General features: G+C 43.8%; 1 protein-coding gene across 2 annotated transcripts in view; it reads right to left on the bottom strand.

Moving 5' to 3' along the window:
* Window positions 1-530: 530 nt before the first annotated feature.
* sik2b (salt-inducible kinase 2b) overlaps window positions 531-19,261 on the bottom strand; it is a 44,363-nt gene continuing 25,632 nt past the window's right edge. Inside the window, exons 5-15 of one of the 2 annotated variants that reach the window (XM_062386466.1) lie at window positions 17,530-17,654; window positions 17,041-17,164; window positions 13,721-13,947; window positions 12,337-12,489; window positions 11,741-11,899; window positions 9,936-10,158; window positions 9,543-9,836; window positions 7,395-7,552; window positions 6,485-6,598; window positions 6,168-6,259; window positions 531-5,532 (exon numbers count right to left, since the gene is read on the bottom strand). In XM_062386466.1, coding sequence (XP_062242450.1) covers window positions 4,911-5,532; window positions 6,168-6,259; window positions 6,485-6,598; window positions 7,395-7,552; window positions 9,543-9,836; window positions 9,936-10,158; window positions 11,741-11,899; window positions 12,337-12,489; window positions 13,721-13,947; window positions 17,041-17,164; window positions 17,530-17,654 — 2,291 coding nt within the window. In that variant the 3' untranslated portion in view covers window positions 531-4,910. The remainder of the gene's footprint in view (window positions 5,533-6,167; window positions 6,260-6,484; window positions 6,599-7,394; window positions 7,553-9,542; window positions 9,837-9,935; window positions 10,159-11,740; window positions 11,900-12,336; window positions 12,490-13,720; window positions 13,948-17,040; window positions 17,165-17,529; window positions 17,655-19,261) is intronic. The other variant, XM_062386467.1, reaches the window with a different exon arrangement.

Genomic DNA, 19,261 nt, shown 5'->3' with positions numbered 1-19,261 from the left:
TTTCCCTCCGTGTCCTCTCACCTGTTAGTCATAGCAGATGGGAAGAGTAAACTGCCTCAGGTAATTCACACACCACCTTTCCCCTGTGTCCTCTGACATCTCCGATCATAACTGTCTCCTGAGTAGATTTTATTTTTCTCTATGACGTCATCAAACCCTGTTAGCAGGAGACGTATTTGGTAGTTTTGCGTCAGAGAATCTAGAACTTCAAACAATGCTACAAAACCAGTTCCGTAGCTCCTGCCGCGCTGACCGCCTCGGGTGCTACAGCTCTGGCTGAAATGCTTTCAGGTTCAGCTATGACTCAACAGTTTATATGAAGCTCTCGCTGTGATTCATTTTCCAGGTATTTAACTCACGCCTACGCCGTGCAGCCCCGTGGGGCGATCAGACGGCTGCAGTTTGTCGTAACAGGACAAGTGGATTACGCAGAGAAGATGGCAGAACAACCAGTCATTTTCAAATCATTGTCAAAACACAGACAGATTTTATGACACAACATCCCCCGAAATAAAACACCCACAATGCCGTTCTGTTCAATAAACCTTTTTTTTTTAATCTCAACAGCAAGTTAGCTTATGTGTGGTCAACATCAATAAAGGTAAATATAAAACTGGATTTCTATTGATAGATTGATGTTTGTGTTTTATCAGCAGGTGAAATTATGATACTCGGAGACACGTCCACTAGAATCTTCATGACTTTAGTCTTCAACTAGAGAAATATTGCTATAATACTTTTAAATGGCATACACTGATTGACCAATGAGAAAATAGCACAGTAGAGACGCTGACAGAGAAGCTCCAGAACTCCACATGGTGGGTTGTACAGGGAAACTTCTGAGGGACTTTGGTTCTGTACCTTTGTAAAACCTGGCTCTACTTAATAACTTTCAGGAACAAAACAAAAAAAAAGTACAGAAAAGAAAGACGTAATCATAATAAAATAAACAATGAAAGGGTCCGAGCAGAAAAAAATGGTTCTTTTAAAAATCTTGAGTTTAGATTGAAAATACGAAAAAGTAAAAGGCACACTGAACACTTCACGTTCAACACAAAATTCACCTCGGTGCAACGTGCACTGGCGATTCACTACATCCCTAAAATTTGTACAAAGAACACTTGTCAATTGAGAAGTTTCTCTCTCTCGGATTAAAAATCAACAATCAGATAAAGTGTTTCTATGTCTGGTCTTTCTTTGAAAGAAATCTGTTTTGTGTCCATTATTGGTGGGGAAGAGAGAGGGGAAAAGGTGTTTCCTACAGATTGTGGTTCGTTTCATCTGCCAGGAAATGGCAGAGCAACACAAACCTTTTCCATCTCCAACACCGTCACCTCCTCTCTCCCCGCTACATCTCTCCTTCCCCCTCGTTGTCAAAGTGCTCCAGTATTCAACTTCCACAGATCATCCTGTAGCTGTTCTAGCCCGACCATTGACAAATAAAAATGAAAAGAAAACAATCATCAAAAACATTCACGTAAAGGCAAAATCCACCCTTTAATTCTCTGGCACTGTCACGTCTTTACATGTTTCTATGTTGGACCTGCCTTACACGGTTCTTCACTTCCTTCTCTGGCCCCCAGACTGGGTGTGAGCTGGTCACATATGATCATATAAAAACATGCATCTAGCCGACTGGTTAGTACATTTCAGACTGGAAATGTAAAAGCAGCCATGAGACCTGTTGTGCAACATGTCTTGTGGCCACAGTCTGGTGCATGTAGGCCATTGTTCCAGGACTTGCTAGCATCTGTGACGGATAAACGTCAGAGCTGCACGGTGAATTACAAAGTCTTCTGCTCTTATGTCCACAGGCCTGACAAGAAAATTCCACAAATACCTCAACGTGATACTGTATGAATTGATCAGTTATCCTCAGGAGTTAATACACAGTTCTGATAATCAATGTATTGGTTATTATCTTTATGAGTTAGTACCAAAACGGGAATCCAGAATTTAGTTTTTGTCTTAAACTCAATATGTGCTGAGTTTAGTCTGTGTTATCCAACAGAATTTTTCATCACTGGCATCGTGAGATGGTGGGTTTATTAAAGGTTCAGTGTGTAGGAACTAGGTGAAAGGGATTAATTCACGGCAATCTAATATAAAATATTCCTAGTGATGTGTTCACTGGTATGTTTCAACTAAATTGTACGAATTATTGTTTTCTTCACCCTTTAATGGCTCCTTTATATTGAAATACTTTATATTAACATCAGGAGTGGGTCCTTTCTACGGAGGCTGCCATGTTTTATACAGTAGCTCAGGCTGGACAAACTAAAAACCTTCTGAGTTTTTATGACAACTGAAGGCTACCACACACCACTCTCATGTTTGGAAGGGGAGGGTGAGATTTAGCTGCAACTTCAAACTTAACCACTAGATGTCACTAAATGCTACACACTGAACCTTTAAACTATTTAACCTGCTCTTCTAAAATTATCATGGATCTTGATGAAAAAAACCCAGACATATTCTAGGTACTAATATCTATTAGTATGTGTAATTTGGTGCAGCCTGACTAAATTCAAAGGAACTGCTGGGCCTAGGTTGTATTATGAGCTCTGAGTTTTCTGAAATCTTTTTTGATCAAGACAAAAACATCCCTGATCTGTTGTGAAACAGTGTTCAAAGCATTTTAGGGGGGATTTTTCCTTATATTCTTGCACAGGACTGCAACAACAGTTGGTCCATATTTTCTAACCATCATTAAATCTAATAAGAATCCTTGTCGAACCACCTCTGTACTTTTAAAGAGTCTGATGTGAGCTGTGAGAGATTTGCCCAGTACAGACTGAGTGAGCGTGTTGTCTGGGAGCTCACATGACGACAAACAGCTTCCACGGTTTACCCCATGAACACTAAAGGTCACGCACTCTGATGGCAGATGGTCACAGTCAAACAATCTCATCTCCACTCTCTGACGCTAACGGTCCTGTTATTCCAATGAAAGGTTGTTTTTTATCCATCAGAGAAAATACATCTGTGCACTTCAAGTAGATTGAACACACTCTACGTAAAAACAAAACAAAAAAAACCATCTCTCGTCTTGTTGCTGTCAACCAAAGAGCGGCGGCGGTGGTGAGACAATCGTCAAAATCCAGTGTCAGGCGACTGATGATGTTCTTCTGGTCTTTGTCTCACAGCAACCACAACATCAGAGAGGAGACATTCTTTCATTAAATCTAATGCAGGGAATCTTTACGGGGTCGTTCCATTATTACAAACATGTTACATCATTAAAACAACACAGAGGCATGACTGGAGCACTGACGATGTAAACCAGAATTCATCATAAGCTACAACTGTGCGCTGAGGGAAAAACACAGTCTGTGCTATTTTGAATGGAGGCGTCAATACAGTGTTCGTCTTCTTCAGTAATGACCACAAATTATGTGATGGATGCAGAAAAATTTGAAGTCTGAATTGTGCAAACAAACAATAATGTCACACAAACGCACATTACACACACACATTCATACAACTGTCTCCAGGCTTGTCCCCCCAGGGCGAGCGAGTGACAGATTATCTCCTGGTTACATCATCAGCTCTAGTGATGTCACTGCTGACGACTCAGAGGTCCCGGGAACCAATCAGAGCTGGCTGTACAGGTGAGGCTTCCATTCATAATCCCTTGACATTAAGGATTAATATTGCTTCAGTATTGCCACAAAAATAGAATAATATCAACTGTCTAACACCGCAACTTCTCAACCGAACACACGAGTGATTACGTCAGCCCTCATTTATCAGGCGTGCGCATGACCCACAATTCAACTGTTAAAACAGACAAGCACGTGACCACTTTTAAAGGCCGGTCAAATTATCCTCTTCGCGTTTTTGCGTGAGGAAACCTGGCATCATGTTTGTGCAGTCGGATGGAAAGGAGGGGACGCAGATCAGTAGTGTAAGAAATAAATCAGGATCAGTAGTTACAAGTTACAAAAACCACAAAGAAAACAACTGTATTATTTATGTCACATCGCCGACACAAATGCCTGCAGCTAGATCTATTATTTTCATTAGTTTAATTGAACTGTAAATATAGCTTGGAGAGAGTTTATCACTGTTATAAGCACAAATATAGCTAAAGCTCAACCAATGGTGCATCACTCACCAGCGCTCAGCATGTTTATTAGAACTGTAAGTGAATAACAAACTTAGATACCTGTGGTTCTCTGCAGGAAAACTCTCAATGTTAGTGTTGAAACCTATGCATGATGGTTATGTTAGCCTGTGCACTCACATTAGTGTAAAATAATTCTTAAAAGTCAGACTTTTAACACTTGAATTTGTGGAGATATCCATGGTACCATGATAAATGAAGGCGATTTTATCTACATCACTTGTTTTTCTTAATCTACTGAAATAAAATAAAGCACAAAAGTGTTTTGAGATGTGTGTAGATGTGGCGTCCTATTTAAAATACAAACAGCACTACCAGCCATTGTGCTTTTGGTTGCTAGTCAGTCTGAAATAAGTTCACTTTCAACCCATTAGTAGGTGAAATGCCGTACTCCAGGTTTTGCAGCATCCCCCCCCGGGCTGCACGGCGCAGTCCTCGCCGGTGGCAACACCTCCTTGGCAACAACGGCGTCGCAGAGTCAGGTTGGCGAAGCTCATGCTGCACCACGTATCGGACCCGTTCCTGCCTCACAGGGCTGATGAGAACGAGAACAGAGGAGCAGAAGGAGAAAGGGAGGTAGGCTAAGGAAGGAATTTGGTAGACATTTTGTCTGAGGTTCATCACAACTAAGAAATTAAGTTTGTATTAGTCATACAAAAATTAACACATTTCCTTCCCTGTTGCTACTCTTACGGCCTCCACTTATAAATCCATTCTGTCTGGTTCAATGCTAGGTAGGTTCTCATTGCTTAACACCACTTTGTATTAACCCCCTCAGCTGGCATTAGTTAACCAGTACGAAGCCATGCTGGGAGTCCACAGTCTCCATCATCTCACTGTCCAGGAGGGAGCTCTGCAGCTCGGGCAGTTTCAGGCCGTCTGACTGCCCCTGACCAGCAAAACCCCCAACAGCAGCTCCAGCCTCAGCCTCTCCTGGAGCAAGGACCAGCATGGTGGGGTCCAGCGGGAACTCATACTGCTCTGGGTGAAGAGCCTCAGTGGAAGGGCCAATGGCCTGCTGCTCACAGCAAGTGGTATAGCTGAAGCCCAGGCCACTGGCAGAGGCTTCATGAGGCTGGTGAAGCTGGTGATGGAGGTGAGACGCAGCAGGAAGGTGCTGGGTGTAGTGGTGGTGGCTCATGTAGGGGTCATAAACCAGGCCCTCACCCTGATCCATCAAGGGGTTCAGGCTGAGGGGGTGGCTGAAAGGAGGCGAGGTCTGAGGACTGCCTGGCTGCTGGGGCTGAGGCTGATGTGCGGCTGAAATGGCGGTGCCCTGTGGAGAACTCTGAGATGCTGCTAGGTCCAGGGCAGGGTACGACCCTTCAGCTATCTGCATCTGGTTGAAATAGGTCTGCAGCCCCATGCCCTGTGGCTGCTGCAGGTACATCCTCCTCTGGTTCAGTCTGCGGGGAGATCAATAGAGCTTTACATTGCACTAACATCAAGATGACAGTATAAAACTTAATGCATTAGCACTCATGGGCAAGATTCAGAATGATAATGGATTTGGAAACTGAAAAGCTGAATTTAAACATGGTATGTCCTGCATGTTTTGCAATAGTCGAGGTTCCAAGACCAACTAATTGAAATCGAACCGCAGCATTGCTACCACAATGATAATTTTGGCTGGAGAAGAAGTTGACCCATTAGAGCTTGGCATTTCAAATGAGGATAGTCTACCTGCAAAGATAGATAGCTAACCAGCTACGGCCATATAATATATAGAGGCAGAATTATGATGCATGCATCAAAACAAACAAAATAAGTCGAAGTCTGATAAAAAATTTGAAAAATGAACACATCTCTGAATGAATTACTTGAAATGCCATTTTATTTCAAGTCTGATTCTGAAGCCAGGCAACTGTCGCCCTGACACAAGTTTCAACCCTGACTGTATGAAAATCCTCGACTCTTAGTGTAGTACAGTTTATGACTCTTCTTCTTTGGATTGACTTTAAATTGCCTAAATGCAAGAGAAAATCATGTATTAAAAGTCTCAGAAACAATGTGCGGTGCAGAAGTTTACAGTATAGTTTACCTGTGTTCCTGCAGCTGTTGCTCTAAACTTCGAGGAGTCTCCTTACAGAAAAGTTGGCAGCTAGCAGGACTGTTTGCGAGGACGCTAGCCTTCTGGGCAGAAGAGAGATCGGGACTTATTACTGAACTCAGGATAACTATCATGGTAACTGGATATGAGCTGTCATTTCTGTTGCATCCTGGCAGAGCTGATAATCCTTAATTTTCCAAACGATATCACTGAATAATTTGCAAATCAAGACTTGATAAGACAAGACTATATCAGGCCTGAATTTGCATCACTGAGTAGAGTCATAAAGAGTGAGTGTGAGACTGTACCTGAAGTCTATGAGTGAGGTATTGTGTCTCCAAACTCTGTCTGCGGGACAGGAGAGGCGGCTGTGGCGCGCCTTGGTATAAAGCTAGGCCCTCCTGCTGCTTGGATGCCTCACCCTTTGATCAGACACATAAAGCATTAGAACATGGGGAGTGCCGATTTGTGTGTCTGTGCACACATGCTCAAGAGCACATGTATCTAAGATCTCCTGCGGGTTAATAAAGCTGTGTCAGGGTCTGGGTGCTTCATCGTCTGGTCTAACTAGATTATCCCTTTCGTCTCCTGCCCAAATGCCTGTGTGGTGACTGATCAGCCAGATGCTTTTCTCTAAATGGCATGCACCGCAGGGATTAGACATTAGTAAAATGAAATGAGGCAAATTAAATGGATGATGGGGACTGAGCATCATAACCAACAAGAGCTGTGTGATATAGCAATATAAGAGATGGTCAAGAGGAAAAACAACTTGATCTTGTCTGCTTCTAAGATAGTGTTGTGTTTAGTTTTTTCTTGCGGGGGGTGGGGGGGGGCTGCATATCTTTCCTAAAATGGTTCCTGTTGCAGTGTGTGGATCATTTTGTGTATATGTGGGTCCGTCTTTGTGCGATTTGCAGCTTCGCCCATTGAGTGCCAGTCACTACTATGGGTAAGTCTGACTGACTTCAACAATGGCTGCATTCACTTTGGCCTAGGCTCCAGGCTCCAGGCCCCAGGGGGACGGGAGACAGTAAACAAGCCACAATTGGCTGCCTCTCCTGATGTTACTTAACAGCCTGGGTGCTTGCATTTCTTTCCCCGGGCAACATGGGATGACGATAGCGGAGGGACTGTGGCTGAGAAGGGGATTTGGTTGGATGGGAATAGAAAGATCTTTTTATTTGTGTGTATGGGTGATTATGCAGTAGGACTAACCTCCAGGAGGTTGTGCAAGTGGTGTTGTGGTCCCAGGGGCCCCATGATGGACCCTTCACCAGAGCCCATCTGCTCCACCAGCATCTGTACTTTGTTCAGCTCCAGGATGCCTTTGGTCCTCGCCAAGTTCTGGAGATGCTGGCGAAACGCAACCAGACCTGGAAGCACAAACAAATCCCCACAAAACAGAGTCACTCTGGATTATTACAACTGATCAATAGAATAATTTTTCTCTTCACAACAGGAAGTCAGAGGATCTCACAGAGAGTTAGACCCAATACTCATTGATGTAAGAGAGCTGGTCGACCGGTTAACACTTTTCCAATCTGACAATGTGACGTACATGGATGTACGTCATACAAGCATCCGTGGGCGTTTGTGTGTGCACATGTGACAGTATCTGCCTCTGTGTGTGTGTGTGCGTGTAATACTAAGTTGCTCTTATAAGACCCATCCAGTGGTGACGAGCTCTATCTGTGAACGATAGGACCTGACTCACTGCGATGGTGGGAGTTATTTAAAACCGGAGTCAGCAGTCTGACGCAAAAGAATCCACTGCATCAACACTCTCCAAAGAGGATTATGAAAAATAAATAAATAAGTAACCGCAAATACCAACCGGGAACACACAGTTCAGTGATGTCAATGTAGAGTTAGAGAGGTAAAGCATGTTTTTAAGCCCTAATTATAGTATCTGCTTAGCTAAAGCACATGTGATTTGCAACCAGCAGGTACAGAATAATGCAGCCGGGGATGGGAGAAAATGTGGAGATGGATGGAGGCTGTTTTACGTTTCATCTTATAGTTTAGCTGTTGAGCGGAGACAGATCCGGCCTGCCACACACTGAAACTTTGGGAAGAGAAAGGAAAGCAAGATGGAGAATGAGCATTAGAGAGAGAGAGAGAGAGAGAGAAAGAAGCAGAGTGTGTGGAAAAGAAGAGGGAAATAAGGGGAGGGGGAGATATGTGGGCTGAAACCTTCAAATATCTGTATGTGATTCATAACGTGAATCATCACTGCCGTCACAGGAGAGGATGAGAGAAGGGAAGGGAGAGGAGGCAGAGACAGGGGGGGAAAAGTGTGTGAAAGAGAGGAGGGGGAGCAAATAGGAAGGTGGGAATGAGGCACTTTTATTTAGAAGACTGTATATACGTCTGTGTGTGTTGGTGTGTGTGTGAGCAGCTGCAGCAGGGTGTTGCGTCTGTGTCATGAGAAACAGAGCTCTTCTTCTTCTCTGGTGCTGCGTGGACCAGCGCGTGGTGACTGAGCTGAACGAGATCTGTGTTTTGGATCTGTGGTTAAATCGTCGCTTGCATATACAAATGATCAGAGATATCAAAGCGTATCTCTCTGGCTGCGATTGTCTTTTCGTCTTTCAGCAGCCTTTCAGGTTCACACGTGAACTTCTGCTGTGTAGATGCAGCATCAGGAATATTATTTTTGTTATAACAGATGTAAAATATTATGTAACTGCTTTGCATTATGATTTATTGAGGGTTTTTAATGAGCACTGCACCGACGATTGCACATCCATATGTTAGAAGTCAGGTTCATCTTTCTGCACTTGAGCAAGTCAATTCTTAAGACCTTCCCTGTTCTACAAAGAATATAATCTAGCTAGAAAACCACTTTAATAAGATGATATTATATGACATTGGTAATAATAATTTGTAATGATAAGTGATGAACTGAGGTGAAGTATAATGATAAATGGATTAGCCAATTAAAAATAGTTAATGTAAGTTTTTCCTCCACCAAGGAGGTCATGTTTTTGTCTGCGTCAGTTTGTTTGTCCGACTTTCAGCTGTATTATGAAAAAAAAACCTGATATTAATGAGTGTGGGAAATTGGTGCAGATCTAAACTCAGTTAAATGTGATTTAATAATGAGGTTTAAGGGGGAATGTACGCTATTCAATGACATTTTAGTTTATGTTTTAATTAAACAACAGCTTCTCAATTAACTACAGCAGTGACAGGTCTGATAGTGTTCACTGAAAAAAGGGACGAACCTCATAGAGTGAGGGTTTATAGTGTCTTGGTTTATAGAGGAAGATACCAATAATGAAGTCAGTGTAGTCTGAGTGCCTACAGTGAGGAGGGGTGCCGTGGGTATAGACAGAAATAATTAACCCTGGTGGTTCTGACCTTGGGTGAGGGAGGTGTCGGATGCTCTGCGTCCTTCTCTGAAGCTGATAGGGGAGCGGTTGTGTGCCTCCCTGTGCTGGGAAGTCAGGGCTGCCATTGCTGGGTTGGCGGGCCGAGTGCTCAAGTACGGCGTAGGAGTGACACCGGGGGCGGAGCTGTTGGTCGGCACCATCTCACAGAGAGAGGGGGGATCCTCCAGAAGACCAAGGTCACTTTGCATGGAGCCCATGTCGTAGCCCATGTCTGATTCCACACTACCCATGGAAGGGTTGTGGCCTAGAGTGAATAATTTACCTAGAGGAGAAACATTTTGGATCCAGAAAGCAGTTTTGTGTTATCACTGAATGCATGTGACAGATAGTAAATGTGTGTGTTGATCAGCTGACATTATACCTTGGTTTGGCTGGTTGGTGACCTCAGAGAGGGTGTGTCGCCGCTGGCCGAACCGTGCCGTCTGATAGGCCATGAGCAAGTGGTGCGGATCTTCCTCCGTGTCGGGCTCCTCAGTTTCGATGCCCTCATCGATAGATGTCTCCATCATGTTGCTAGGCGACGAGGTGGAGGACTTGCGTAGGACAGTGGGGGGAGGCAGGGGGTCCAGCAGGCAGCCATTCACCTGGATAGGGGGAGAGAGAGAGAGAGAGAGAGAGAGAGAGAGAGAGAGAGAGAGAGAGAGAGAGAGAGAGAGAGAGAGAGAGAGAGAGAGAGAGAGAGAGAGAGAGAACAATAATCTCTTTTCAGTATTGACTGTCAGGAAGAAAAGAGAGCAGGGCACATTGAGAAAAATCAAGGTTGTCAGATCAGGCATCTTAACAACAAACATATGGCACAAACTCAAACTAACACACATAATATCAATCATTCACCCTTGACTACTTGGACACAAGACAGGAACCTCCTCACTGAGAATGAGGGTTCAATTAGTGGGGATGTAGGAATGCAGGACCAGGAAGCGAGCTCTGACTGAAAGTGCCGTGTGACACACACACGCACGCACACAAAAGACAAAAAACACACACATTCATACAAGCACAAAGATCATCTGCATGAGTTGCTGCAGTAGCCGGAAAGCCTGGTGTTGGTCTAGAAAGAGCAGCTTTGCCCAGTTCCCCATCTGCTTTCTGTAGTGTGCTGGGATAGGAATGCTGTTACTCAACTGACACATGCACCCCCCCCCCCCCCCACACACACACTGGGGGCAAGGGGTGAGAAGCGGCATTGAGAAATAGTTGATGACAATCGATGGGATGATGAGGGGAAAGCGAAGTTATGGAATTAAGAAGAGAAGAAGGAGAAAAGGGAAAACGAACAGGAGAGGGAAAACGACAAAGGCCAAACCAAAAACTAAACAAGAAAAGATGAGCCGTTGGCTGACGGGCAGGAAGTCACGGCGGTGAGATCACTGGAGCAGAGCGCCAGCTTCCCGTCCATGTGTGTTCACTCAGATCCACATTAGGTCACATCATCATCACAGGACCTGCTTACATAACCATGCTCCATTCATGCAGATAACAAGCACTCTGTCTCGGCTCTGTTCGGTTCTGCTTACCAGACAGACACATGCACACACTAAACAACATACACAGCACTCTTAACTGGAGCTTGGACAGCAGGTAGGTTAATAAACTGTTAAGAAGTATACTGCATGTTTCTGTGTGTGTGTGTGTGTGTCTGGGCAAGTGTGTTTCTGACTGTGTAGCCCTCCAGGTGTGTGAGACCGTCAACTCAGACCTGTGTCTGTGTTCTGTAATAATCAGTCAGATCAACAACAGGCCTAGAGGAAAAGGTCGCTGGTTGGCATAGATAAACAGAGAGAGAGAGCACACTGCGTGCGTGTGTGTCTGTGTGTGTGTGTCTAGGAGCCATGCAGGATGGGCAGCTGTCCTGTCTGATGTGAGTGCTGCCTGAGGGCTTACATAAGAGGGCATGTCAGCTGCACTATGGCATGTTGACGGCGCAAGACAATACTGGAAACCTTAGAGGGGTCTGGCATGCGCAGACACAGGCATGCACACAAACATTCCTGATTCACAGTGAGTAGGTACACTAGGATAATTCTTCAAGACATGCTTGCGCAAAGCTTATAACTAGCATAATAACTACAACTTCCATAACCGGAAGTCAGAGGAGGACACACCAACGAAAAAAAGCTTGCTTGTGTCTGAGGCTCCTCCTTAACTCTTTGCTATTGGACCTACTTTGGGTGTGTTGATGTCCTCCACCATGAAATTCTGCTCCAGGGGTGAGGCAGTCTGGGGGAAGGTGAAAGCATCAGAGGAGGCTTGGGGTACAGCGGGGGAGCGCAGCAGACGAACACCCTGTGGCAGCAAACCCACCTGGGCTGATGCACTGGTCGACTGCAGAGAGGGAGAAAAGCAGAGGCTTTGAGGACTGGAGTCGGACACTTCATGGCCAATGCTCAACAATAACACAATTATGATCAAATTGAGCCGCACCAAATTCGGCTTTATAATTCCAAAGAGAAGAAAGCCAAATCCTATAGTCGGTGAAGGAAATGAAAGAGAAATTGCACAAAGTCGGTAAGAAGAGACAGTGGGCAAAGAAAAGAAAATGATGAATTATGTAACAGAGGGAGAAGCATTAAGATCAAGGCTGGGCGGAAAAGGCAGGTGAAGACCGGACCCGGTCTGGACAAATAAATTAATGTGTCCGTCTATTTGTTTGTCCCTGGGTGCAGGTGTGAATAACCGAGCTTTGATCAGGGAGGCATGGAGGATAATCTCTGAATACTTTATTCAGACCCCCCTTCGACGTCTGGACGCCCTGCGGTTACCTTGGCGACGGTCTGTTCGGCGATGGTGCTGGGCCTTCGCTGGCGGGCATCGAGTCGCTGTTCAACGGGGAAGCTGCAGCGATGGGCCTTGAGCCGCTCCACCAGCAGGTAGTAGATAGCAGCAAAGTGGTTGTAGCTTTTGTTCTGCAGAGACTGGAGGATGAGAGACGACATAAATGGCGGTGTGTGTAACTGAAGTGACTACCGAGGCACACCTTCCATTCTGTGACAGCTCTTGCAATATGCCAAGATAATTCTTCAGTTATTCCTGTGAAAGTGGATTACTGTGATAGAGATTAAAAAAATAAAAAAATAATAATTATAGGGTTTTAAAATAAAAATGCAATACAGAGAAGATGGTGCAGATAAATATCAGCTTGGTCATTTCACTGATATAAAGCTAGAGAAGAACCAAGTGGTGAAAAAAGACATAGCAGTATTGGATAAGCAATGCAAAAATGATTGACATTTTATTAACTAATTGTTAATTACCTAATAACAGTACTGCCCCACAAAATCCCTATTGGTCGAGCTTTAAACATAGCTTTATGCACAGGTGTTTATTTAGTCAATGGACAAGTTTATTTTGTCCAATTAGTGCCAAAATATTATTGTCTGTTAGAATAACATACTGGTCATAAATATTAGTTTACTTTTTTGTACTTTTTGTTATTGAATTTTCTTATCTTTTTATTGTTCTTAACTTGTTTTGTGGCTCATGGGTTACGTAGTTTCTTTAACCATTAATAAACAAATAATTAAACAGTAGTGTTTAGGAACAGTTGCAAAAGTTGACTCAAGTAAAGTACACGTACCTCAAAATTCAACTACACTACTTTGAGGGATGGTATTTCCTCCACAGGCTGGTCGAGTTAGCAGTTAATAATATTCTGAAGTGAAGGTGAGATTAAGGAACAAGTGGGGCCCCATGCCTGGCATCGCTCAGGGCCCAAATGTTACTGAATCCACCTATAGAGCTCCACAAGACTGACAAAATGATTCCACATGTTCATCCTTCTTGTATTGCTATGCTGCTGCATTACACTGCTGGACACTGTGTTCTGCGTATAAAGACTGATCCATAACCACTGTCACCATCTTCTTCACGCTTCAACCCGTAAATGAAAATTCACTCATTATCTACCCACCACTATGCAGATGGAGTGGGTGAAGAAGTTATTATTTTTATTCTTATATTATTTATAAAATGCCTCCATACTGCTCCTGTGGTGTCATCCAAGCATTTGTAAGCCCCCACATTTACATGCAACTCGAAACGGCGTCATTTACAATTTTATTTTTAGCCTAGATGTCCTGTGATAGCCTCCACTGGATCATAGCTGTTTACCCCTGAAACTGTAAAATTTTTCCTTTCCTGCCTCACCTCTATGGTCTTGTGCTGGTCGATGCCGAGGCTGTGCATCAGGCGAAGGACTTGCTCACTGTACTCTCCCACACCTGCCTCGCCCTCGGCAGACAGGGGCTGCTGGTAGAGGATGGGCCTCTGCACTGGAATATCCAGAGCCATCCACTTGTGCTCCTTGATCTGGGCCACAGACAGACGCTTTGATGGGTCCAGGACCAACATCCTGCGGATCAGGTGCTCACAGTCTGCAAGGGTTGGAGAATACAATCATATAAAGCCTGAAAACATTTCTATATCCTCTCATATTTCAGATCCCAACATTTTTTAAACGTAAGAGGAAGCTCATGTTTGATGACGCTGAGAACTTGTATAAGCTGTGATGAAGCAAATTAAGCCACAAACCACCATGTCCTTGTCAAACCAGCCCGGAGGAACTGGAGCAGAAATCACAATTTTGAGCTTAAAATTCTCTAAATTATTTTCTTGGTTTGTTGTGTCGTCCCTTTCTGAGCGGCATGTCTTCTTTCTGTTCTGCTCCCCTCTTAATGAGAACTCCTCACCTCTAGTTCGTGGTAAGATGAGTTTGACGTCAGACACAGCTGGGTTCTTAACAGGATTACAGTTCCCCTGGCTGTGCCGCTTTGGCCTGCCTGCACCCCTACTGCCTGCACCGCATTCCTGCCTGCCACACAGCATCCTTACCCGTATACCCTGCTGCTGCAGTCTTAAAGTAAAACAGATGTGTTTTCGATAAATAAGCTGTGCAGTGGGTCATTATTTGCTTGCTCTTCAATGCATTCTTTACTGGAATATGTTATGTTGAGTTAAGTTGTTTTGTGTTTGAATTAAACAAGACTAGATACAAAATTAGTTGTCTTTTTGACTTACATTAAAAAATCCAACTGTCATATTGTCGTTCTTCCAATTAGCAAATAAACCTGCCACACCACAGTTGTCTGTGGGAATTATGATTTAACTTTAAGCCATGTATCCAATTATTGTATCCAAGTATTTAAGTTTATTGTCTGCACACATCAACTTTCCGCAGGTCACCTTCATGTCCTGTCTTCCAAATGACCTGGCTGCCATCCTCAGCTCCCCGCTGCACATTCTTCCCAGCAGCCCTGATGATCTACTCACGTCAGATAACATCACATTTTTCTACCTTGTGGCTGGAGGTTCGCCATTTCCCCCCCTGATTATTGAGCATAACCAGCTTGCCCTTCACTGCAATTCCACCCTGCAACTTGCTTCAATTACAATACAGTACATTACGCTACAATTTGTTTGACCCAGACGTTACTCAGGCTCTGCGTTGCTGCAGCTGTGTTTATAGCAACATCCGAGGCTGTGCACATTTATCAGAGTTGCTAACCACGAGGAGGGTTGGACTATGTAGAGGGGGCCAACACTACATAACCGTCTGGCTGATTGATTGGCACACTGCTCTTAGCCAGTACATTACACCACCATGACTCAACCACAGAACCATCCCAGTTAACACTTGTCCAAGTGGTGTAGAGTTGCACTCAGTTCGCCGGTGCAGGAGAACAGTTCTATAAAGTTGAGGAGCAGAGAGCGGGTACTGAGGCTGACTTCATGTTATCCATTACACTGATTTTATCATGGGAACTTAGAAATAACTTAAGGCCACGTGAAGAAAAACATTCATTTGAAGAATAAAGTCGTAACATAATGAGAATAAAGAAACAAATACATCGTTTTGAAATTAAGTAGCAAGGAGAATCTGTGTTTGCTGGAGTTCCACTCCAAAAACTGGAACCAATCTCATAGTTTCTCGACTTCTTTAAATATCATGTAGATGTAACCAATGCAAACCAAACAGTTGGCAATTACCAAAAATTCGCTCCTCCACGCTAATCTACTTATGTTTCCCCTCTAAAATGAAACAAATCCTATAATTAAGATTTTATTGTTGCAATACTAGGAATATATTCATGTTAATTTGCAACATTATTCATTAGCAATATTAAGACTTAATTCTTGAAATCACTGATATTTTTTTTCCCCTTTCACTTACCGTAATACTCCATCGTAAAAATGTCACCATAATTAAGTTAAAGCAACACAATCTGCTACTCAATGCTTTCAACTGAATATTAGAAACAACTCCTGAGTGTTGTTCCAGTGACTGAGATTGGAACTGAAAAATATTTGATTAATCAAGAGGAGACTGGTTTATGCTCTGACCTGATGATTGGAGAGAGTTTCAGCTACAGATATCATGCACAAAGATCTACACACACAGATAGAGGATTCAGACTCAGGGATTTGGTTGTTTGTTGTTCGAGAGAACATGAAAATGATTACTGCCTCTAGGCTATTCTCTACTTCTGCCTCCCAGGCCTGTGCAATGTGTGTGTCCTGTAAGAAGTACAAGAGTTCCAGGAGAAAGAAGATATCAGCACACTCTGTTCTCCTTGTTCAGGGAAAAGGGGCTGGACTGGGGGGGGCGGTTGAGTGTCAGTCTGGCCAAGGAGCTGACATTACACTCCTACATTCCCCTTATGTCTTAATTGTTTCAAGGTCTTGAACAGAGGAAAAAAGGAAATATAAAGAAATCTGGCCGACTCGCTCACCACACCCCCTGCGGAGAAAGTGCCACAGACTTCCAGATTGGATACGGAGAAACAAGACAAGAGGAACAGACAGGGCCACAGACTGACAGGAAGATGTCTTACTTGAGTAAGACATCTTGAGTCAGCATGAGTCAGACAGACAGTAAGACGGACAGAGACAGACAGATTCTCCTCAGGGAGACAGACAGGCGATCTGCTGGAAGGCTCCACTGGCTCTTCCCCAGGTTACATAAACAGCTCCAGCTCTGGACTTAATCTGCTGCCAGCTAGCTTGCACAGTCGCAAAACAGCAGGGCTGCTTTTGAGACAAGTTAGCCATCCTGACTAACTTTGCAGCATGCACGCACACACACACACACTGAATACACAGGACAATGGCAGCGTGTCTCTTCCTTTTTCCCCTGCAAATCAGCATAATGCTCATTAATGAAATGACCCCTCAACTGATGGCATCCACAAGAGAGGCTGCCAGTGAACATTCAACATTATGGTTACTGAAAAAGGAAAACTGAGATCTATTCCTCAGTGCCGCAATATCTCTCCCAGGAATGCTTAATGTAATGAATGCCTCAGTTTGTCTACATACATAAGGAAAAGAAAGTGGACGATGTCTCACAAACACACTGCATGCTTGTGCGTTTACAGGAATGTGAAGAACGAAGGAGTGGGAGAGGGCACCGTCTCCTCGTATTATTTTGTCTCCAGTTTCCCAGAAAGAATTAGCTCATCTCGTCTTACCTTCAGTCATGAAGTAGGGGATGCGAAACCTTCCTTCTAGGACTCGCTGTCTGAGCACAGGCAGCGTAGGCCCGTCGAAGGGCAATGCACCACAGACCAGCACGTACAGCACCACCCCCATACTCTGTGAATATATCAAGGTCAGGGCAGGAGCTGAGAGAAATCTTAGATCAATGAATCAATCATTCACAGATTCTACTCACAAATACACAGCCTTTCATACAGAAATAAATGTAGTACATGATTCGCAATATACAGCAGGCAGTGAGCTGTGGTTGGGAGATTACACTTTACATCCTAACAGCACCATATGGAAGGAAGAACATCTAGTGACTCCTTACTAAATACATAGAATAAATATTAAAAAAGTAATATATTAAGATCTCAAGGAAGGAGACAGGCTCTGACATAAATTCAATACATGTGTCAGTGCAGATGTTTAAATCCTAATGTTATCATTTTTCTACTTTATGCAAACACTCATCTTACCCATATATCAAGTTGCGGGCCCTCATACTGTTGTCCTTCGAAAACCTCTGGAGCAGCGTATGGCGGGCTGCCGCACCACGTGGCTAGAGGCTCGCCGGGCTGGAAGAAGTTTCCGAACCCAAAATCTACATTAGACAAAAGAAAACACCAGATGTAAGTCGGTTAATGGGAAGTGTTTTGAAACTTTAAAAGGCCCTTCCAGAGTCTGATGAAGTGACCACAGCAGTTCCTGCAAAGACCAAACCTCTAACTGTAAATATCTCTTGTGACTGTAAAAAAGGGGAAGAAGAGGTTACAGTTATAGTATAGCTGTAGAAGAGTAACGCCTTCTTAAATTATTTGGGGCATTTTATGCCTCAAGTCTACAGCAACAGTGGAGACAGACAGGAAATGAAGGAAAGAGACTAGGTGCATGACATGCAGTAAACTGGGAATCGGACCACGGACATGCTGCTCAGGGCATTTGGCGACCATGTGGTGTGTGTACCCTGAACATTCAGCTATCAGGTCACCCCATGACCAATAGTTTCTCCACGGGGTCGCTGGTTTCACATAACGCAACATGTGAGCCGCATATTTTTACGTTGAGGAATAAGGCCTTAGCATGAGGTAACCTCCCCTGGAGACCGACATGAGGTCATTAATGCTGATTCTAATTGGCTCCCTGCAGAAACCACTAAACCTCTGATTTTAAGTCTTCAGAGGAGTCACACACACACACACACACACACACACACACACACACACACACACACACACACACACACACACACACACACACACACACACACACACACACACACACACACACACACACACACACACACACACACACACACACACACACACACTTCCTGCCTTTCATTAAAATCCAACTACAAGTTGCAGTAATATCTGCCAAATCTCAGTCAAGTTGCGTGCCTGCAATCACTCAGCCCACACACACCTTTTTTCTTGTTAGTTCATATCATTCTCCCGCCTTCTCATCCCAACTCCCTCTTTCCCCAAACCCCTTGCAAGTAAATGATCCTTTGTCTCATGCTGAAATGATTCATCAGCAGAAAATAAATAATTGTAAATAGGATTTCAATTTGTGATGAGCACTGATCTTTCATCTATGAACACTTTGAAGCCTGGATAATCTTTTTATTTTCATATCATTAAAAAATTGATAAGGGAAATACCTCCACGCTGATTTATATTATCAGTAGGACCCTGTGATTGTCTCATGGGACCTGAGAGCTAAAAGAGCAGACAATCTGACTTACTTAACCCTCCACGCCTGCCCCTTTTCCATGATTCAAAACAGTTGCATAAATAGAGAAATGCATTGCAAAACAAAAAATAACACTGATAAAACAAAATGGGGGTGGAGGTGATGTGGGTTTACATATACACACACTCACAAGGACACAGTGTGAGCAAGTGGGACCAAATGTGTAACCATATCCTTTTTGTTTGCTGCTCTATATCACGATCCTTCACAATAAACAGAAAACAATCTACAACCCACACTCCTATTAAATCACACACACACACACACACACACACACACACACACACACACACACACACACACACACACACACACACACACACACACACACACACACACACACACACACACACACACACACACACACACACACACACACACACACACACACACACACACACACACACACACACACACACACGTTTGCATAGCTATCCTTATTGCCTTTGCCAATGA

Source organism: Platichthys flesus, chromosome 4 (genome assembly GCF_949316205.1).
Source record: "Platichthys flesus chromosome 4, fPlaFle2.1, whole genome shotgun sequence".
NCBI lineage: Eukaryota > Metazoa > Chordata > Actinopteri > Pleuronectiformes > Pleuronectidae > Platichthys > Platichthys flesus.
Note: the sequence above shows the minus strand (reverse complement) of the source record. Positions and strands in the feature narration are given on the sequence as shown.